Source organism: Argopecten irradians, chromosome 12 (assembly GCF_041381155.1).
Source record: "Argopecten irradians isolate NY chromosome 12, Ai_NY, whole genome shotgun sequence".
NCBI classification, from domain to species: Eukaryota; Metazoa; Mollusca; class Bivalvia; order Pectinida; family Pectinidae; genus Argopecten; species Argopecten irradians.
This window is the reverse complement of record NC_091145.1, coordinates 38,296,412-38,321,056: the sequence shown is the minus strand read 5'-3', so window position 1 is coordinate 38,321,056 and position 24,645 is coordinate 38,296,412. Positions and strand designations below refer to the sequence as shown.

Here is a 24,645-nt window from a genome sequence, read left to right as displayed (position 1 = left end):
AGATAATTTATTTGTCAGAAATTATGGATTTTAGCTCATGACATACAAATGAGTCAGTTTATAGTTACTTTTTATCGTATTTTTAAACAAAACTTTTAGTATTTTAGGATTTTCGAAGCCGTGCGCAATGTGCCTGGTCGGCATTTACAGTGTTACGATCTGTATTCATAAATCTAAATGCAGTCTATCTAACATGCATTCAAATTATTTTAAAGTAATATCGCTTCAATTTGAGACTTCACTAGCAGCCCATGGAATAAAAGCGACTGACATTAAAAAATAAACTCTACAGCATTAAAACTGAACGATTTCACCATTTTAATTTTCGAGATATCGGCAGCCATACGTTTACGTAAACATGTACATTGCGTAGATCTGCATATAAGTGTAACACAGTGGTTTATAGCATTCCTTTAGAGCAAGATATACATGGAAAAGAACGAAATATATATCTTTTACAAGTACTTATTGAGATATGTGTTGGTAATTACGTATTTATATTATTAAATTACCAACTATGGGCTGTGGCCTGAGGTGATCTACATGTACCAGCGAAAGCTCCATGCACGAGCGGTCGTGGTCTAGCAATGTGGTTCACATTTCGTTATATTTTAATAGTATTGTGAACAAGTTTTTCATGTATAACAGAAACGTTAAACAATAAAATCAATTATCTATTCATAACTTTTTCACAAGGATTTCTACCTGTGAAGAAAAAACGGGTACTGTGACGGCCCGACACCGCTTGGCAAGCTGGCTTCAACACTCTACACAAATTAATATATTCAGCAATAAACAATTGTAAATACAAAAATATAAATGTCTGTAACCTCTGAAACAATAAGAAACAATTTTAAAATCGGAATTTGCAAGTATGAATGTGTATACTTTTGTCAAAATATCGAATGTGTAGCAGCGATGTACGTATCAGTTATTGTTTTTATTAGTCGCCATACTGTGTTTGTACCTTTGAGGACCCGGATGTAAACTTTCTGTGACGTCACGCCATCTTTTCTGAAATCTCCTTATGGGACCAGATGAACTGTATACTTACATGATTGACATTTTACAAAACTTGGTCACTGTGACCTATATTTTGACACTAAGGCATATTTTCCAAATTTTTTATTTTCAACATATAAATGCATTATTGATGATGAAAAATTATTCAAAATATTATTTGGTTCAAACAAAAATTGAACAGAAAATTGCTCCTCCTGTTTAACCCCCCCCCCCCTTACTCGCAAGGGATTCCGACCGGACCTTAATCATATGTCATATTATGATGTTCTAACCCCCAGGTATCTGTAAACATGAAATAAAGCTTATCGGTCATGGCCACCAGAGGGTCCAAATTGACACTCCTCCTTTGGTTGAAATAGGACAACATCTTTTCCCTGTCGCTGCCGGCGCCGACACTGACGCGTACGCCGACACCGACCCCGACATAGTGATACCTATATGCCGCCTTGCATTGCAGACGACACAAAAATCAAATAGCATGCACACTTGTAGTTGTCTTTAAAGGCGTCTAAATAAAACCTTATAGTAAATAATATTTATCTAAGAAAGCCAAATGAACACTAATACTTGTGTTATTGCCAATACTAAACGTGTCGACATATATTGTACCACAAGAAACATCATAAGCACCATCAGTCTATTAAATATCAGAGATTCCTACATTATTTTGTATTACAAATGATACAAATGAAAGTATGAAAAACCCGGTACTGTAATTGTGCTTATTTAGCACCATACATTTTCGCGCAAAATTGATTTTATACAAAAATGATTCAGCGTAATTTTTTCTTCTTCACGATAGTATTTGTTTTATTGAGCGCAATTGTTGTTTATCACTAGTGATAAAAAGAAGAGTGTTTAAAGATGCTCCACCACTGACAGAGCACAAATGATATTCATCATTTGAAAAATAATTTGTGTTCAATCGTGTATATATATGTCTAATTAACACAGAAAATAATGTAAAATAATTTATTTTGCCTTGTAAAGTAAGTAACTTTTGTAACTGAAAAAAAACCCAACTTAATCGTCTGCTTTGTCAACGGTGGAGCATCTAGAGTAAGATTTCTACAAAACTATGTACGTTTACAATAAAACACAAAAGAAATATTAAAATGCACGTGCAAACATACATGTAAGCATACATGTTATACATGTTATTCTAAAATGAACGTCATGACAACAAATGGCACATTATTTCCAATCATATATCTTGAGGACCGTGAGCGAGGTGGAATCGCGAGAAAGGTTACCTCACAAAACACCAATTCAGAAAAAAACCTTTTAAATAAAATCCGACTGTATATGGTACGGTTTTTTAAAGATGAGATAAAATTGACAATACTGATAATAAAAAATAATTTCAAAGAGGAAGTAATAGAAAAAAATGATAACTTATTAATAATAAATCTCACCAATGATCATCTCCTGTTTTTATCTCACATAGAAACATCTGTTTACCAATATCCTCGATAAAGAGGTGTATGGCCCCGAAGAAAGCAAATACAGGTGCATGTTTGGAAATTATTTTAAGTACATACAATGAGAGTATATGGAACATAAGTCCGAAGTAAAATTCGCTCTATCGTATAAAAAGTGTTATTACACGAGACCGAGTTCAATGAGGACATTGAAAAGATTTGGATTTCAACAAATATCATGCCATTCCTCGCGATAATCAACAACAATGAAGCTACATATGTATCGGAATGTAAATGTCATTTCTGACTGTCATTCTTTTAAGATTGTACTGAACTGATCAATTATTCTATGCTTAAATACTTGACATATAGCTTGGCATTATGTTACAATTTTTTATATACATAAAACTACTGGGTAATGGTAATTTTGAATTGATTCATGAAGAATATTCAGCTTGCCTGATGGGAAAATTGCACTGTCGCTAATATTTTCACAATAGAATATCGTTTCAATGAACGAATAATGATCTATCGATATAATGCCGTTGAAAGAATACCACTGTTCAGTTTATGTTCAATTTGAGACAAATAAAGATTTTTAATAATATGTGGTTTAGCAAATCATGTACAAATCATGTATGGTTTTCTATGATAATTGTACAAAAATCATATAGAAACGTTGGGGATTGCTAATTGACGTCAAGCAGGTATGCATATCTAAATCTATTAAAATATGACATCATTTTTATAGTCAATAACAAGTTATTTATAAATATGTAAACAAAATATATTCATTTTTAATTCTAATAAAATGCATAGTAATATATTAAAGCTCAAATATGTACAACCGAGTTCCAAAATATTCAAATACATAAAGAAAATATAAAAATGTATGTTTATAACACAAAAACATTCAAGGAATTCATCATATGTTTGGAAAGATTTTATATGAATATCGTAATGTGAATGCATAGAATGGATTTCATCACAATGTATACTCATTTCCACTAACATTTCATCTTCTTATCGCCGAAGTCGTTGGTTATGCTTGTATCACACAATGACACGAGGATTTCACTTGCTATCATTTAACAGAACTCTTTTCAAACAAACATGAAATAGTGTCTAGAATTTCATATGTAAATTAGTTGATTATCTATACCATTAACTTGGCCAAAATTCAAGAAGTCATGGAAACTCAAATGTTTTGCTGATCATGTCTTTTTGTTGAAGGAGGATGCAAATTCACCATATCATCTTGAAATTATATATATACATGTATATATATCCTTCCTAATATGGATAACGCATGGACTGTTAAAAGACGCAATGGAATAATGCACTCTTTGCAAATGTTATTCATATTCACACGGAGTAAGTGATGAAGTAGTATGTCATCCCCCAGTATTGATTATCAGGACCAGACTCGAGACAACAATCACCAGCACTGCTGTCTGTGTTACACACTCATACCACCAAGACTCTGGCACTCCTCTACCTCAACACTGCTCTCCAGATGCTGGAGGAACTGTTTTGTCATGTATCGTTTGTTCATGTCATAAATTTCATCTCGGAGCTGTGTACTTTGGATGTCGTCCTCGCCTATGTAACTGGGAGGATGCGGTTGGTATGAGGGATCGTCTCCTTCAAATTCCAAGTAACCCGGAATATCTTCTGACAATTGGTCTGGTGCTGACCACATCTCCCCTTGTCCGAACTCCATTTTTGGAAACACCTTTCTTTGTGGTCCCTGATTGATTTGCATGTATTCATATTCTTGTAGTGGTAGAGGAGATAGCTGGTTAGGTGGTGTTCCACCATGGACAGCATAGTCATAATGGCAGTTTGGTCTATTTGTGTTTTCGTAGGAAGGAGACGACTGTCCATTGCTGTTGTCATCCGAACCATTTTGTATGCCATTACATTGAACGTCCTCAACACCAATTCCAGAGTCGTACTTTTCCGAGCTTGTTCTTCGTCTTTTCCTGTGCATGTTTTCGTATTCTGTAGCCGCATTTATTGCGTCAATAAGGTTCATACCCGATGGTCTCAGCCTGATGCTTACTCGAACAGGAAGTTTGAGCTCCTCTAGTTTGTCATGTGGCGGTTTTAAGCCGTGAAGGTGGCAAAGGAAGCCATCCAAATGAGTAGGAATATTGTACACAGTACCAAGAAACAAATTCTTGAAGACAAAACTTTCAGGGGTATAGGGAAACTGAATCGAGACAAACTTGTGGACATCTTTTCCCCTACTCAAACGTTCAGTAATTTTCTGTAGTGATGGTACAAATATATCCCCTGCCTTAGTAAGAGGCTGGTAACATAGCTCACCCTTGTTCTCTTTCCATGCCTTGTATTGAAGGTATGATGCGGACGAGTGCACAACAATAATGAAGTCGGCTAAGTCCATGGACCTTGCAATCCATTGTTGTTTGTCCTCTATCTTACAATCGGGCGCGAAGGTCACATCACAACAGCATTCCTTCTCCAGGAAAGCAGCAAATGACTTCAGCACTCCAAGGTGTTTCGGATGGTCCTCAGTGTTTACTAGGAACACTTTCTGTATGCGTAGTAAACCTGATGGTACAGAGAAAAGCGATTATTACATTATTTCACATTACACACGAAATATTATGTCGATCACTATGAACATTTAGTAATTGATTTATTTTTTTATATGCATATCAGTTTTTATAGTAATAAAAATGATGACAGTTTCTGTTATGCAATAGAATGACAATATGTGCTGTATATAAATTAAGTTATTTCAAAGTGGAATATATACCTTTTAGCAAACTTTTATGCCATTGCACACAACACATGTATCATAATTTTCTAAGGATAATAATACATTGTCATCGTGTAACAGCTTTTATCTAATAAAATCCACTATTTCTGAAGAAGGCTCAATAGAAAACACCCTATTTACCAGTTGGTGTAACTTTCTCATCATTGATATAATTCTTGTTCACTTCGCCCTTGTCAGGTCCTGGTAAATATTTGCCTGGCTCAGGATCGTTCTGTTTTCCTATTCTCCCTGTAAGATAAGTTATGTTGTCTTATTTCCATGTTCTCCTCTCTATTCCAATGTAACCCACTTGTGTACATGATGAATATTTAGATGATGAATATTCCAATGTAACCTACTTGTGTACATGATGAATATTTAGATGATGAATATTCCAATGTAACCTACTTGTGTACATGATGAATATTTAGATGATGAATATTCTAATGTAGCCCACTTGTGTACATGATGAATATTTAGATGATGAATATTCCAATGTAACCTACTTGTGTACATGATGAATATTTAGATGATGAATATTCTAATGTAGCCCACTTGTGTACATGATGAATATTTAGATAATGAATATTCTAATGTAACCCACTTGTGTACATGATGAATATTTAGATGATGAATATTCCAATGTAACCCACTTGTGTACATGATGAATATTTAGATGATGAATATTCTAATGTAACCCACTTGTGTACATGATGAATATTTAGATGATGAATATTCCAATGTAACCCACTTGTGTACATGATGAATATTTAGATGATGAATATTCTAATGTAACCCACTTGTGTACATGATGAATATTTAGATGATGAATATTCCAATGTAACCCACTTGTGTACATGATGAATATTTAGATGATGAATATTCTAATGTAGCCCACTTGTGTACATGATGAATATTTAGATGATGAATATTCCAATGTAACCTACTTGTGTACATGATGAATATTTAGATGATGAATATTCCAATGTAACCTACTTGTGTACATGATGAATATTTAGATGATGAATATTCCAATGTAACCCACTTGTGTACATGATGAATATTTAGATGATGAATATTCCAATGTAACCTACTTGTGTACATGATGAATATTTAGATGATGAACATTCTAATGTAGCCCACTTGTGTACATGATGAATATTTAGATGATGAATATTCCAATGTAACCTACTTGTGTACATGATGAATATTTAGATGATGAATATTCTAATGTAGCCCACTTGTGTACATGATGAATATTTAGATGATGAATATTCCAATGTAACCTACTTGTGTACATGATGAATATTTAGATGATGAATATTCTAATGTAGCCCACTTGTGTACATGATGAATATTCAGATGATGAATATTCTAATGTGACCCAATCATGTACATGATGACTATTTAATTGATAAATATTCTAATGTAGCCCACTTGTGTACATGATGAATATTCAGATGATGAATATTCTAATGTAACCCACTGGTGTACATGATGAATATTTAAATGATCCGAATGTTACCTACATTTGTACACTAAGGGGATTTACTGAGGAGTATCCGAATGTTACCTACATTTGCACACTAAGGGGATTTACTCAGGAGTATCCGAATGTTACCTACATTTTCACACTAAGGAGATTTACTGAGGAGTATCCTAATGTTACCTACATTTGCACACTAAGGGGATTTACTGAGGTGTATCCGAATGTTAAGTACATTTGCACACTAAGGGGATTTACTGAGGTGTATCCGAATGTTACCTAAGTTTGTACACTTAGGTGATTTACTGAGGAGTATCCGAATGTAATCTACGTTTGTACACTAAGGGGATTTACTGAGGAGTATCCGAATGTACCTACGTTTGGATACTAAGGAGATTTACTGAGGAGTATCCGAATGTTACTTACGTTTGTACACATAGGGTTTCACTGAGGAGCATCCGAATGTTACCTACGTTTGTACACTAAAGAGATTTACTGAGGAGTATCCGAATGTACCTACGTTTGTACAATAAGGATATTTACTGAGGAGTATCCGAATGCTACCTACGTTTGTACACTAAGGGGATTTACTGAGGAGTATCCGAATGTTACCTACGTTTCTACACTAAGGCGATTTACTGAAGTGTATCCGAATGTTGCCTACGTTTGTACACTAAGGGGATTTATTGAGGAGTATCTAAATGTTACCTACATTTGCACACTAAGGGGGTTTACTGGGGAATATCCGAATGATATTTACATTTACACACTAAGGGGATTTACTGGGGAGTATCCGAATGTTACCTACATTTGCACGCTAAGGGGATTTACTGAGGAGTATCCGAATGTTACCTACATTTGTACACTGAAGGGATTTACTGAGGAGTATCCGAATGTTACCTACATTTGCACACTAAGGGGATTTACTCAGGAGTATCCGAATGTTACCTACATTTTCACACTAAGGAGATTTACTGAGGAGTATCCGAATGTTACCTACATTTGCACACTAAGGGGATTTACTGAGGTGTATCCGAATGTTACCTACATTTGCACACTAAGGGGATTTACTGAGGTGTATCCGAATGTTAAGTACATTTGCACACTAAGGGGATTTACTGAGGTGTATCCGAATGTTACCTAAGTTTGTACACTTAGGTGATTTACTGAGGGGTATCCGAATGTAATCTACGTTTGTACACTAAGGGGATTTACTGAGGAGTATCCGAATGTACCTACGTTTGGATACTAAGGAGATTTACTGGGGAGTATCCGAATATTACCTACGTTTGTACTCTAAGGGGATTTACTGAGGAGTATCCGAATGTTACTTACGTTTGTACACATAGGGTTTCACTGATGAGCATCCGAATGTTACCTACGTTTGTACACTAAAGAGATTTACTGAGGAGTATCCGAATGTACCTACGTTTGACTACTAAGGAGACTTACTGGGGAGTATCCGAATGTTACCTACGTTTGTACACTAAGGGGATTTACTAAGGAGTATCCGAATGTTACCTACATTTGTACACTAAGGGGATTTACTGGGGAGTATCCGAATGTTACCTACGTTTGTACACTAAGGGGATTTACTGAGGAGTATCCGAATGTTACCTACATTTGTACACTAAGGGGATTTACTGAGGAGTATCCGAATGTTACCTACATTTGTACACTAAGGGGATTTACTGGGGAGTATCCGAATGTTACCTACGTTTGTACACTAAGAGGATTTACTGAGGAGTATCCGAATGTTACCTACATTTGTACACTAAGGGGATTTACTGAGGAGTATCCGAGTGTTACCTACGTTTGTACACTAAGGGGATTTACTGGGGAGTACCCGGATGTTACTTACGTTTGTACATGATGAAGAATAGAACGATGATGGCGATGAGGATGACACCGAGAACGGAACCAATCGCTATTCCCACAACCTTGCCCGTATGGTCTTCAAGTTCTGTGGAGATAAGTAGAAATACCATAATGAGAATGATTTGCGTATCATTTATATGTGATTATTATATAATCAATGAAGAAGGTATACACAGTTGTATTGAAAGAGCGAGGAACATCTATGTTATTCCTACAACATGTGTTAATGGAGCAATATATGTATACCTGTATATGCATTTTAAGAAAAGCGATGAAACGATGTTTATTTGTTTACTCTTAATGTAAATTATTACATACATATACTTAACATATTTTTCTAACTGTACAAGGATGATGTGACAATAAATTGAAGCTATACAGTTATACAGTTCACTAATGTCTTTGGCTCTATTTTAAATTATCGTCTGCATCCATTAACTACATGCAATTATTATATTACATGTCCAAAGTTGAACTGATATAAAGATATCAACGTCAAATTAATGTGAAACAGTTCATTTACTATTGAAAAATATCCCAATCTGATCCGATGTATTAAACAGTGGGTACGCTTAAATTATATCCATACCTTTATTCTATTACCAATAGACATGATTGTAAAACGTGTAGGTATATTTGTAGCGGCGTATTATATCTAGGATTTCAACACTTTCTTGATGTCCTAATAGGGTTGCATTCAATATTTACAATCGATTATTTGTCTTTTAAGTAAATAGGGAATCTTTCTTGAGCGCAAATGGATTGAGAGTGCGGGGAAACCGGAGTCCCTGGAGAAAACCTACTTTTTAACGCCCGTGCTGGGGATCGAACCGCAGCCGGCGAAGTAAAAGGCGATCCCAAAATGACATGTATACTTTTCAACAAATGATTATAAAAAATCTTGATAAAGATAGAAAAAGAAGTGAATAGAAAAGACAAGCATTCAGTATGATTCTTGCGGAAAGCGGATTGCAAACCACAGATACAGAAGGAAATGATATATTAGTTTGTAAGCCACCTGAAATATTCCACATGCAGGGCCAAAGAGCAAACAAGAGATCTCTAGAAGTAAAAGTATTTTATTTATATAAAATAACTATACATAAAATGTTTCTAAGAAATAATTTGAGCGATAGGAAAAGAAGAGGGGCTGTTGGACATTCTTTTACCGCTGGAAGTCGAACCTAAAACACATCAGAAAAAAAGGTTTACTAGGAATCTTCCAAATCCATCTTTACCAAGTAAACCGCCAACAACTCAAATTATTACTTTCGAAACAAGCATTGTGAGATTATTGCTGAACTATTACATGTCCCATGCTGGTCCTCACTAGCTATCAGAAGACTTTATATACGTGTAAGAACTTAAGCATATTTCAAATAGTCTGTGGACAATTATTTTTAAATAACAGCCAAGTAAACATAGCATAAGACTATATCTATAAGTAATAATGCATACATATCCAAGGTAACTTTTATAAATCACATTATTTACTAGCGTATTCCGTTGTTGTATATTGCTGAGTTACCTCCCTTGCGAATAGGTATCCAATTGTGACATCAATATTTTGTGAGAGGAAAGCACGTCGTTTTTTCCGACGTAACGCTCGCAAACACATGACGTCGCAATTAACTTCTATCAGCAAATACGGAATACCTGTCATCGAGGAGATCTCTCAGTATGAGGAAGACATCTCTTAGAATTTCAGATTTATTTTATTTTTTCAATACAGTGTCTACGGTGACTGACAACCACGTATAGGTAGAGCGAATGCAGTTAGAATATATGTTACACAATAATATCCTGGATTGATACTATCTTGAATTATTGGTAACGCGCACCTGTTTGGTCATTTGTCAGCGTGTTTCTATGGCTGCTGAATCACACGGATTCAGGATATATATAGGTGAGGTCCCTTACGGATTCAATATTTAAGTGGGCAAATGTAATGCATGAAAGCCGAATTATGTGATGATACAACTGTGTAACGCATTTAGACATTACAATCCTTATCATTTTTTTTTGCGCTTGAGCATGGTAACTTTCATGAAAACGGACCAAGGACCCCTTTAATCACATTGGTAATATCTGAACATTTTTGTTTATAATAAACGAATCATCGAAATGGTAGAGTGGTAATCTCAATATTATATCGTTTTAACGAAATAATTATTTCGATAAAACGAAATCACATTTCGTTAAAACGAAATAGTATTTCGTTAAAAAGATTTAACATTTCGATAAAACGAAATAATATTTCCTTAAAACGAAACAGTACATTGTATTTCGTTAAAACGAAATAGTATTTCGATAAAACGAAATGGTATTTCGATAAAATGAAATAACATATGTTAAGACAAATATTATTTCGATAACACGAAATAGTATTTCTTTAAAACGAAATAACATTTCGATAAAACAAAAAGTATTTCGATAAAACTAAAACATATTTCAATAAAACGAAATAAAATCTGTTCGTGGCATGTCAGTTAGGGGGCTCCGTATAACATAGAGAAGAAAATCACCACTGGTATAGTCATTGGAACATGTGGAATGGAAGGTTTTAGGTGCGGAATAAATCCGGATTGCTATTTTAAATGAAGGATCTGAACTAAGGACAACATCTGGTGGATATGTAATATGGACTTTGCTTACTTTTGGTGGTTGGTAAGACGGGCTGATGTGTGGTCGTTGGGCTGGGCGTTGTGCTAGGCGGTTCGTGAATATACATCGCACCTGTTCTAGTCGTTATACACGTTACACATAAATCTCTACTGTTTTTACAAAGACATTTTTCATGATCCTGGAAATATATATCTTCAGGGAAAATCTGTAAAGAAGCAAATTCACAGTATTATGTAGCAACATTACCGACTACCACAGCAGTAACCGCATAGTGTGTCAGCTAAATCAAAGCGAAATTAAAGACGCGTATTTATTAATTTTGTGATATGTTTTTGTGATTAAATATTGAATGAGAAGTCCCCTACTCATTCAAGAATATAAATGTTTGTTACCTTTGTCTTGACACCATTGCTAGCTATTCGCTAATTGCGACGCCTTTTATTTATACATTTAAAATGGGTGGTTGGGTAGCGTCATAAAAAACAATTTGAGCTTACCTTCAAACGATACCAGCCAGACTTAAGGTCTGTGAACACTCCAGAAAACTACATAATAATAAAAACATGAAATAAGCATTAAAACCTCGTATGTCGTCTCAAAATTGCAGCAACATAATAAAAAACGCAAACACTTGAAAAAGTACATCTATTTTTGTATGTTTTGTTAAATCCAGTATAATTCAATCTTCCTTGTACACTAGCATGTATCTATATATCTTACTTACTTCGGTTGTATTTTTACGTCCGACTAAAGGACCATAAATTTCTTTATCATCGGACACGTTGTATAAGCTGACAATGAAATACTGGAAATTGAAGCGTGAGGGTGGTGGCTGAAAGGAGTAGTAAATCTCCCGCGAAAAGTTTCTATAGGAAATGACGGCTGTCCAAGAGGCCGCGGAAGGAGATGTGGTATCTGGAAGAGGAAATAACAAAAATACAGTCGATGTTTACCATCAATGTTGTAAAGTATCGAAGAAAATATCTGGTATTTAAAAAATCCTCTGAAGAGAAACTTGTCTGGATGGGTAGCTCAATCTGTGTACGTAGTAGCGTTAGTGTTCGGAGGTCCCGAGTTCAAGTCCCGATGTGTTTTCTTTGTTTCTGTTACATAATTACTCCATTATTTATATATAAATCCCTTTATTAATCTGTATAATTCTAAAAAGGAGTATACATTATAAATTAAATAGGGATCCGTGTTAAAGCGTGAAAGTTAATTTTCACTTATCCAGTCGAGCTACCACATCGTTTTATTTACCAATTTAATTAGAACGCAAACAACTACGATGAGAACTCTGAATAACCAATCACAGGGGACAGAATAATGCACTTCAGTTAAAAATAGAACTGATTTAACGAAATAACATGTCTTGCATTTGATATAATTTTTATCAATATTGAAAAATCACAAAAAGTCTAATACCTGGAACCATTTTGTAAAAACCGAAATGAGAATTTTAAAATAATTTTCGATGTTTTGTTTGCACACACACCTCCGCCCCTACCTTTTTCTACAGGTTTCCAAAAACGAATAATTGTGTTTAAGATTACTATTACAACTGCATCATCCCAAACTTACTAAATGGAGGACCAGTGTGGACCATGGTAGCAATAGACATGTCTTTATCATAATGGGCGGCTGGCTTCGGTAGGCTGTAGGCCATGAGAAAAAAGTCTTTTCCGGAGGCGACAGGACCAACCAATTCTGATGTGAAGGCCACCTTGCATAAATATAACGTAAGTCAGTATAAAAAACAAGACGACCAAAACGCATTGGTAATTAAATCTGTCTTTGTTTTCATGTTAAGTTCACACTGACTTTCCGATTGGCAAAATTCTTTTGTCATACCTTCATATTTTGAAATTTAAAAAAAAATGCTTAATTCAATAAAGCAGGCAATATTGTAAATTGGACATTTATTTATTTAGAGAATTAATAAATCTTTAATTTAAACGGATACAGACAGATCGTATATGTCTGATCTAGAGAAAATGAAAAAGTCTGAAATTTGAAAGTGTGAACTTGGTCCAAAACAGACGGTGGAGGTATTAAAAGATACACAAGAGTTCGCATTGTAGATAGACACTACAATCATTTTGAAAATTTACCATACGTGTTTTAACATAGACACATTTTACATTATATTGAATTCGAGGACAATGACGTCATGTAACTAAGTGTAACTTTGGCAAGCGTCTTAACAGTAGCCGGGCACCATATGCCTGTGCTTACTACATCATCACGTTTGTAGCTAGGCAATGCAATGACGCCACACATAACAATAGAGCCATACCTTATTTTCCTTGTCGGTTGTAGTGATTTCACCAGTTAGATTAAAGATGATGCATTTCACTTCCGTGTTCCCAGCAATGAGCTCCATATAAGTTATTTCAAAGCCTTTAACATCTTTATAACTACCTAAAATGTGTAATTGATGAATTAAAAAATACATATATAGAAAATTTACCAGGAAGTAGTTGTAGATTACAAATCGTCATTTTTTTTATCTAATTGTATGTTACATTATACATCGTCACTTGATGTAATGAATCATCAGGTAGTTTGACTAAATGAAGACCGGCTAAACCGTAGAAAAATAAAAGAGAAAAGTTTTAAAATGTTTATAAACTTTAAAGATGCTCTACCACCGACATAGCATAAACGACATTCATCAATTGAACAATAACTGGTGTTCTAATTAACACAAAAATAAATATAAAGTAATTTGTTTTGGTACAAATGCAATTTGTACTTCATTCCATAAATGGAGATTTTCAATAAACGTACTTTTTATATTGAAGTGAAATAAGAAGCTCAAACTTCCCAATGGTGGTAATGGTGTCAAGTGAGTAACTTTTGCAACGGAAGAAAGCTATAAATTCTTTTGCTTCTGTTTCTGACTGATAAAAATTATATTCGTCGACGGTTTAGCATCTTTAAACTACATGTATCAAGTCAAAAACATTGTGCTACATAATATTAATATTTCCCCTGTGTAATAGACTGCATTCTGATCTATCACATTACTTTTCTTTCCAACGCTAATACAGATGGAGTGACACGAAGCAATGTAGCTCTGATAAATCACAATCAATACACTTTACTATACTATTGATAGCCGGCTTATTTTCGCGGATCTTACTTTTCACGATTTGCACAAAAAGGCTAAATAAAGTACAATTTTGCTATCACGATATATTTAATTCATCCTTTTATCATTCTGTCGCGGATCACATCCACGTAATTTCCCCAGAAACCTTGGAAATGTCAACATATTTGCGGTATTTGTACGTACTTGTAATGGGAGGACGGACGGTGATATTAAAGGCCGGGTACGAGGCATCATGATACTGTGGATAGTGTATGTAACTGATATCGACGGTAAAGTCGTACGGCTTCTCTGGGTACTCCAGTCCGTCATTGTACAGGTGCGAGAACCTGGCCTGTAGCTCATCCGGTCTGCAGTCTAAATCAGGGATAACCATTTCTGTATCATCTTTTGATAACAGGAGTTGTTAATGGTTACGTTTTATGTATCACTAATAAGCTAACAAGTCCTATTTATGGATATAAACTATGTTTAATATATTTCGGATAAGTACACAATAGAGGGAATAATAATAATATAAATATTAAAAGGATAAATGACATATGTTGATTGTACACATTATATGGTAATTTTTTAAATAATGCAAGAAACTCAACTGAAATAATCAAGCATGAGGACATACAGGAAAATCCTATATTTTCAATACTCATTTTAAGTATTTACAAAGATTTCAACAACGCAGAATGATTCGACAATATTTCATCCTTCGTATTGTAAAGGCTACACGAATATTAAAATGTTTTAAAATGGATTTAGTGCACCTATCAAATGGTTACTTTTAAATCTTATGGTACTCTTCCATGTTTTATATGTATCAATAATCAATTAAATAATATTGAATATCATTCCATGTTTTACATGTATCAATAATCAATTTCAATTAAATAATATCGAATATCATTCTGTGTTTTCATTTATTAACAATTCTTTTTAATGCTATAATATTGAACATCTTTCTGTGTCGATATTTCAGGGATATATAAAAGATAGAAGGTATATTAAAATGTTAATACAGTAAGAGTCCCCTTCAATAATGTTAGATCGCCACGATGCTATAAGCAGCACGCGTACGTATTATGTGGTTGGTATGTAAATATTGTAAATAATCTAAAAGGACTTAAACTGCCTCTCCCAGTCCCCGATAAACTTCATTATGATATGGGATGATATATGATACATGTGTGATCTTTGTCCTCCAGGACACACAATCACTTATCTCTATTTTCCGTGTATTAAATCACTGTAGGTTGTAACCATGATGATATCTATACATGTTAAACACCCGATCTATTTTCTACACAGTGGTGCTGTCAGTAGGTATTAATTTAAGGGTAATACAATAAACGGGATCAATGGTTACATTACAAAGGGGTGGTTTATGACGTCCATTTAACCAATAAACGACGATAATTATTACTGTAAACCAACTAACTGGATTGTACATTTCGTGATTTTCATTTCAGAACAATTTTAACAATGAAATTTAAAGATCTACGAAATGTAGATATGTATATTGACAGACAGAAAATATCGCGATTTTATATGCATTGCAAAATTCGCGAATTAGAGTTGGTTTACAGTAAAATTAAAAAAGGATGTTTCATGAAATACTATATAAGTAGTAAATGTAGTCAAACTTAACTTACCATTTGATGTTCCGTGGTATACTTGACAACCAATATGTGGCTGAAAAGATAAAACAAGTTTCACATAAAGATAGAATAGTACTTCAGGAGTTAACCACCTTTAATCAACTTTGAATAAAATCATTAAGGATTATGAAATCTCACAATATTACATTAACAATTTACACACATCGTTTCATTGTTCACACTCCTGTGTTTAAGATGACATCAAATATAGTTGATCTTTAAATGTTATATGTTCAGTTATTCTTTTATATGCTTTAATGGAATGGGTCCATCAAATATAAAACCTAGTTAAATGTGTGTTGCTTGGTTGTGATTGGAGTTTGCTTGTCATAAATGTTGACACTAACTTTAATTTAGTTTCAGAACTAATTCATCGATATTCTTTTTATCACCAGACAGTATCTAAACTGTTAGCGGTAATCTGATTTTAGTGTAGGAATTGCTACACCGAAAGAGAATGGGCTGGTACACGTATTCACAGTGACTTGTTAGAGATTGTCCTGACGCCAAAATGTGATTGCGCCACACATAAGTATGTTCAACGTATCTGGATCACGCAGTAGATGCCAATGTTTAATTCCCCTGAAGTTATAGTTTTCCGTAACATGGCATTGTAACCATGTTTTATCTGAGATATCGAAACTTTCTCATGTATTGCCAAATCTATCATAACAAAGGGCTGATTGTACTGACACGGTATATTGCGTCACTTTGATATTGAATTATGATAAAAGTAAGAGTAAATAGAAAGGAACAAAACTTTGCAAAAAGGAACAAAACACCTAACAATCATCCAACCAGTATTTGGTTATTTATAAACCTTTCTGAATGTGCTTTTACACATAACAGGAGTATTGAACATTGCGTGTGAAGCAGTGATTACACGTTGGAGAAAAACTATTAATCACAAAGGCCTATTCGTCAAAACTAACCTGCTTTTTAAGTGTCACACAACCAAGTCACTACGTGTAGCCTGGTTACCGTTGCTCTACGTACAGATATTATGGTGGCGGGACTCTAAATTTCCCCGTACAGATATTATGGTGGCGGGACTCTTAATTTCCCCGTACAGAAATTATGGTGGCGGGACTCTAAATTTTCCCGTACAGATATTATGGTGGCGGGAGTCTAAATTTCCCCGTACAGATATGATGGTGGCGGAACTCTAAATTTCCCCGTACAGATATTATGGTGGCGGGACTCTTAATTTCCCCGTACATATATTATGGTGGCGGGACTCTTAATTTCCCCGTACAGATATTATGGTGGCGGGACTCTAAATTTCCCCGTACAGATATTATGGTGGCGGGACTCTAAATTTCCCCGTACAGATATTATGGTGGCGGGACTCTCCCCATGGTGGCGGGACTCTAAATTTCCCCGTACAGATATTATGGTGGCGGGACTCTAAATTTCCCCGTACAGATATTATGGTGGCGGGACTCTAAATTTCCCCGTACAGATATTATGGTGGCGGGACCTTATTTTATTAGTGGGACTAATTTCCCCGTACAGATATTATGGTGGCGGGACTCTAAATTTCCCCCCATGTACGAGGACCGTTAATAAGACTTCTCAATTTCTCATTTACATGTATATATATAAACCAATAAGGCAGATGTCATGAACCAATCAAGGTCTTCACTATTAATAACTGAAACTTCTATTCATAGAATAGTATTTAAGAATTTCCAAGCCAACAAATCAGTTAGATATTATTCAATAAGATCTAATTGATAAAGAATTGCAAAAAGCTATAACCCCAATGTTAATCATTTAGCTTTTTTTTTACATTAAAACTATTAATAAATTGCAATAGTTTAATCAATACATCATAACGCATTTCTTTCAATTCCTACGACAAATCCAATGACAGTTCATTACAATCTCATTTTGATTAAAACTACTTTTATTCCAGAAGGGAATTTGAATATTTAAAGTAAATAATAAACTCAAATTAAGTATTTTGGTCGGAAAGCTGAATTGAAATGGAGTCGCAAATGGACCCTATAAAGTTTTGACATTTTGTGACCTGTTGCATTTTCCTTTAATGAAGTCAGCTTCAGAAATCAACGAAAACCACGAAAAAAATAATTTGTTATTGTATGTAATTGCACATATAACTTAAATCAAGCTAACAATTCTATAAATAGGTCGGACATACTGTCTCTTACGTTACACGACTTTCAGTGGTGAGGTATACGTAACCACAATCTTATCTCTAAGCAATATTCTAGCGACATTTTGTAGTGTTATTTTGACCATGACTCTACAACTAGAAAGGAACTCATACAAAAGTGCAATATATATGCATATGATTCAATGCAGTTTTTTCGTTGCTTTTCTTATAAATGTCTATTCATTAAATAATGTTCCGGCTTTATCTATAGATATTTGAAACTTAGCTTAATGTGATTTGATTTAACCCCGACACAACTTCGAAGGCTTACAGGAAAGTTTGCCCTCAACAGAAGACATGAAAATAGACGTCGTTTTATCAACAGCTACAATTTTTTAATAAAATTTTGAGTTGGTAAATAGCCAAACTATGGTGTATTATTAGTCGGCCACACTCTGCCATGGAGTAATTCGCAAAGATCTGGAGAATCTGGGAGTCAAATACTATGCTGAAATATTTAAAAAAAAAACTCTTTTCTCGTATTTAGACCGATTCACTAGCATGGGTGCATCAATTATTTGTTCGTTTCTATCAACTTTCGTAACATTGAATAGTTCCAATATCAAGACACGAACATTAACTCATGCTCTATAAATCGCTCTAGAGCACCCCGTTACTCAAACTCATTATATATGTGACACATCTGAGTTTAAAGGTGTTCGTAGATAATGAAAACTGCTGAAAATGCAAATCCTTGTCGAAATTATCAAACTAGTATTCTATTATTCAACAAATTACCGCTTAAGCCTGTTTCAAAAGCACATAAATCTGTTCAGCACATAGCTATAAAGTATAATGAACAAATACATATGATTGTTGCATAAGAAAATACCATTTAAGTATATTGATGTCACTATTTTTTTTTTATTTTATCGGAGTATGAAAAAAAAATGTTTGCAAACTGTGATTCCCACAAAAGTTTGCAAACATTTCTTTTTCATAACCCGATAAAATTAAAAAATAGTGACACCAATACTTATAATTAATCTTATACTCTATTTGATAAAATGAAGTATGTTTAAATATAACATTATAGTGGTTTTTCAAAGGAATCTTTTTTCCGAATCAATACGCAACGTCAATGTCTCTATTGTGACGTCATGATAACGTCGGATTTCGCGCCATTCTCTGATTTTTTTTTCAAAGTGGTATGCAAAAAAAATATTGGCCAATCAGAAAGTCAGATTTGGTATGAAAACAAAGAAAAAATAATTATAACGGTGTGATTTACTGATAACGTGTTAATGTTGTCGTCCGCGACAGTGACGTGACCAGTTGATGACATTAGCACCTAAGAAAACGTCATGATTGGAATCGTAAGACGTCCAACAATGTTATCCATTTGTGAAATCGGATATAATTGTCAGTGAGATCATTGAACAGTGCATTTATCTAATACCATAGTGATGTTGGAAAATTTAAATACCAATATTAACTCGTATATATTAGTTGAATTCTCCATGTAAACATCATTCAATATATGTTTTAATAAAATAGTGTATTGCTTTGGGAAAAAGAATAACTTTATTCCATATGTGTCCTGTATAACAACAGAATCATGTAAGATTGTAAACATACTACACATTGCATAACTATTAACAATTAGTATAACCTCACGAAAAGGTTCTTTCAAATACAAGTGGAAGCATGTTACGTTTATCTCCTATCCTATCGATGGGAAAACCTCACGACTTTACTTTTTTATGATTGTAATACAAATTGTAATTTTGAAACGAAGATTTGAAAAAACAATTCTGTCCGACGTGTTAAAGCCGGATAACGAATGATTCTGGCGCCAACGCACAATTGTATAAACTTACAACGTCGTATTTCATTTTCATTGTGTTTGGATTTAAATATGAATAGTTGAATGCTGCATCCTGTAACATACTGGGCATTTCCAGAGCCCAATAAAACATAATTTAACGCAAGCAAATGATGAGAGTTGACTTCCGCGTCGTTTGATTGGTCTAATTATGATTCCATGCCTAATATGGTGAAGACTATGTTAACCAAAATTTCATGATCTGCGAAGTTCTTTTTCTCAGTTCTGTTATCCCTATACAGTACGATACATATGAGTTGTAACATTGCCATACAGCTCTCGACAGAGTGTTTACTGATACAAAGTCAATTTTAAAAATACAAATGTAGTACAGGTAATACGCAACAAAGGAAATGTTTGTTATGCTGTATGGCACATGACTCTGCATATCTACACTACACCAGGTTTTAGAAGATTTGCTATAGATTAAGTTAACATGATCCTGTTCCAATTTTTCAGCATGGCTACAGGTAAAATTTTAATTGTGCGCATGAGCACGATCACAATACGTAATTACTTTTAGGCGAACTATGGTTTAAGTACCGTTTTACAATTACACATTGTATATACGTAAATGACAGTAAAATCTATCGATGGAGCAAAATGCTCACTTCAATTACAAACAACGTATTGTTTGATAAAAATCAATGGGATTAGACATCAGACATGGCGTATATATGTCTTTCCATAAAACATTTTTTAGGTGTTGGGGTGTATTCATAAAGTATCATACTATCGCTATGATGCTTATTAGGATCATCATTGAAGAGTACAATATGGGTGACACAGGATCCCGGACTTTTCTTATAAAACAATAGTATACCCTGCCATGCCCGGTACAAAGAGTACTTGCAACACTTAAACAAGATACACCCATTGTCACATAAGTACCTACAACACTAGATACTTAATTATAATCTCCGGAGCAAATGTCACGTCAAGATGGCACGTACAGTAGGATTCGATATGGTCTCCTTGAAACTAAATATGTTTTAGAACAGAAACAATGTTATTTGTTTACTTAAATTACCACAAAACCATTAAAGTGTCGTTTCGTGAGTTAAGAGGAAAACTGATAAATAATAAAATTGTACAATTCATCTTTATTACTATAATATTGAAATATGATTCGAAATTGAAATGCCACAAGGCATCTAGCATTACAACAACTGTGTTAGATGTCAGTAAGGCTGAAACAAACATCTCTCCACATGGAGTCGCACTATTTGACTCATAGCTTTTATGTATTGTTATGTTATACAAACATGATATCCAAAATAAGTTGATTATCGCAGATGGCCACGGATGCCACGGATATCTAACAATAATTAACCATATACAGTTGGCTTTAGAACCGCTACCCAATGCATGGTTTTAAGGGATGACTTGATCTTGGATATCATATACGGTTTCCATTTGGGTTTGGGTTCTGTGTCCTATGACCGAGACAGCCAGCCCCATAAATGCATTTAAACGTGCCAGCAGCTATTTGTATGATTCAATGATCATGATAATGAGTTTCCATAATAATAATGTATCCCAAACACTATCAATCACTATATACAACTCAGGTTTTAGATTTTTGAAAGAAGTAAGGCATAATCTAATCAAACATTTACAACCAACCAGCTAGAAACATGATAATGGAGATCATGTATTATGTAAAGTATTTTATCATTATATCGGCATATACCGTCGCTAATTCTTATTTGAATTGAAAGAAATCTTATCGATATATATAAGATTTCTTTTTCACAATGAAATCATATCCATGTAGCCATAATGTTTCGATGGTCGGTGAATATATATATTCACTATTGTGGTGTATGTAAATAAGAAAAAATTCTTTCGAGAAATAATACCTTTATTTTTAAAGTGTTTTAATAACATCATACACATCACTTTGACGTGTTAATGGCAGACGGCACGTCCATGAAATGTGCTCTTGATTTGGAACATATCCACGTGTGGTCAGATCTGATGTAAGCCTACATGTATTTTATTACGATATATCAAGTCCGTTCTCAAAGTTTGAATTAAAAAAAAACAATATTTCATTATCAAGATGACATTTATATGGCAGTTATATTATATTGTATTATATCGTTTTTGTTTTATCATCACTATGTATCTTTTAAGAGCGATAGCGGGGAAGGAAGATTGAGTACTTGAGCTAGATCAGAGTAGATATACAATAAACCTAATCTGGGGTTAATTACATTATACTCATTTATTCATATACAACTCATATTCTTTCTTTCTGTAGATCTCATAACCACATGTGTGATAGGTCAAACACGTAGTACAATAGTACAGTTATTAAATCATAAGCTTCACATTAGATAAATGAGTTATATTTCCTATCGATATGATATAGTCTCCTGTTTTACGTACCCATCTGCAGACTGCGTAGATTGGAAAAGAATTACATGTACAAATCTGCATGTTTCTGAACAAACATAGATGGATAGTATTATATATATTATAGTTCTGGGTTATTGCTGAGAGTCTCAAAGTTAAAACAGTTATGTTACCTTAAGCCTTTAGATATTTGGTTAATATCAATAAAAAATACATGGAACGTTTACTTAAACCTAAATTTCAATGCATTGTTGATTAGAAACAGGAAGTTGTAATCACCTATTTAAACACTACTGATTGATAAACTATTTATAACTTAGCGTGTTTTAAGAAAAACAAAGCACAGGTCAATACACCATAATAACAGTAACGTATAGAATTGGGTTATCAGGATTATAGATAGGAGGTTAAGTGTAGAAACCTACCGCATTGACCGACGTACAGTCGAATTCTGTATAGGCAGTAATCACTGGTAGTAACAACAACAGCCCGGTGTACACCAGTCCCTCCATGGTTGAGTGTATCCAGGAAGTTACAGGTAATTAATTATAAGACACCAGTGTCCTAGACAGGTGTGAAGTCCATTCAAACGTCCATAGCCGTACTGGTCCCGTGTCCACAACACGACTCATTCATATACCAGAAGACAATCTTATCGCTCTGCTAAGGAAGTAAAAACTCTTTCTCAAGTTTTATCAACTCTATGTGTGTCAGGTCAGTCTTCACTGCTTTGTAACGGTTACGTCCCCTGATTCAAGGAATTCCAGTTTCTTAGTATATATTACACATATAAATCAGAAGTAGGTCAATGGGTATATAGCGTCGCCGTTGTTATAAAGACCGGCTATTGACTTACACTGATGTGTAGGTATACCCAGGGTAGATAAAGCAACCGTTATACACTAACTACACATATTAAACATCCTACTCGAAGATAAACATACTTTATTGCGGTTGTGTATTCCCTTTCGTTGTGATACGACTGTCGTAAATCGTTGTGACTCACTATATCCCTACCCGGCAGCTTTAAATTCTGACTTGTTTAATAGGTAACGAAACGGCTAGTGAATGATTAGATATGTTAGATTGTTTACAATGTGTGAGCTTTCTATATTACAGAGAATTACACAGGTAATCAGAAGAAATATGTGCTCAATCATATATTCTACCAATAAAAGCTAGTTAACGCTAAGAGGTCAATGGAAAGCAGTAGACCGTCTAACAGAAAAGTAACTAAACATCAAAAAACAACCTGAGGTTTTATGTTATTTTCTTATCTAGCATTTCTAACAATTATATTTAGAAAATGGTAAATACGTACAGAAGTATAGAAAGACAAATCGTGATGATATGCTGCAATAGTGATGATATTGAACACAAATTCCATTTTGTAATAAAAGTTAATTATTATTTAGATTTTAGCAAATTAAGGAAGTTTCATTTTGTATTTCTAATTGTTATGCCATGTCAAAAATAATAGAACTGTTTAACATGAATTGGTCAAAATACTGTCTTCACCAGCGTGACGGCGGTCGAGAACGTGTTGGTTACATTCTATGTAATGTATATCTGTATGTGTGTCTCTGTGTGAAATATTTATCATATGATATCAAATAATAAATTTTCTTGCACTTTATATTGAATCTGGTTTAAGGATCTGCTGTGATGAGGTTTCAGTCCCGTTTCATCATTAATCAAAAGGTTTATGTGATTTATAAAAGCTAATTATCTCAATTTGTTGTAAGTTGGCATGTAGCAAATATGTAAAAAAATATATACTTCTTTTGATTGAAGATTTTTTTATACAAAAAATTAAGAAATGACCAATTCTGCGTCCATTTTGAAAAGGTGCCTTTCTTACACTTTGTAGAGAGGTGTCACTCTTTTGTACTTCAGTGGTTTTACTAAATCTCGCCCGTGCGACAACATGTTTAGCTGTATCAAGTTAGGTTTTGCTGTGAATCCTTTTTCGGTTCCCTGAGATAAAAATAGAAGACCACTTAGGGTTGAAATCCTAACCTATTGGTTTTTTGGGTTTTTTTTCCATTTTAGTGCAGAGAAAGCGATTTGAATTTTTATCAAGAAATACTGAAAAATAACCAATTTTGTATCGGGACAAAAAATCAACCTATTTTTATGATGGTTTTAGAAATTATGTTTTTAAGAAAACATTGGTTTTGTCAATTTTGCGAATATTCTTAATTATCGGACAACTAATTTGCAAAAGTTTTTCGTGTGTATGCTCAAAACAGTGAAATTCCAGTAAAGTCACACTTTACCTCAAATAGATAATTT

General features: G+C 34.1%; 1 protein-coding gene across 2 annotated transcripts; it reads right to left on the bottom strand.

Annotated features, from left to right (window-relative positions):
* Positions 1-1,257: 1,257 nt before the first annotated feature.
* Positions 1,258-23,257, bottom strand: LOC138304918 (uncharacterized). Of its 2 annotated transcripts, XM_069245312.1 has the most exons (12): positions 22,776-23,257; positions 15,980-16,019; positions 14,520-14,690; positions 13,518-13,642; positions 12,803-12,944; positions 11,946-12,136; positions 11,719-11,766; positions 11,252-11,426; positions 9,766-9,780; positions 8,580-8,681; positions 5,374-5,481; positions 1,258-5,021 (listed from the first exon to the last, which is right to left on the bottom strand). In XM_069245312.1, exons 1-12 carry the CDS (start codon positions 22,860-22,862, stop codon positions 3,904-3,906), a joined length of 2,322 nt encoding a protein of 773 aa, XP_069101413.1. In that variant the 5' UTR covers positions 22,863-23,257; the 3' UTR covers positions 1,258-3,903. The 2 variants fall into 2 exon arrangements, with proteins under 2 accessions (XP_069101413.1, XP_069101414.1); XM_069245313.1 differs by lacking the exon at positions 9,766-9,780 and having other exon boundaries at positions 22,776-23,252.
* Between the last annotated feature and the right edge of the window lie 1,388 nt (positions 23,258-24,645).

Coding starts and splice junctions, on each gene's coding strand:
- LOC138304918 (XM_069245312.1), bottom strand. CDS start 22,862: ATGGAGGGACTGGTGTACACCGGGCTGTTGTTGTTACTACCAGTGATT. Junction 11,767..11,945: donor GACGTAAAAATACAACCGAA/GTAAGTAAGATA, acceptor ATTATTATGTAG/TTTTCTGGAGTGTTCACAGA. Junction 5,482..8,579: donor ATTCTTCATCATGTACAAAC/GTAAGTAACATC, acceptor CTTATCTTACAG/GGAGAATAGGAAAACAGAAC.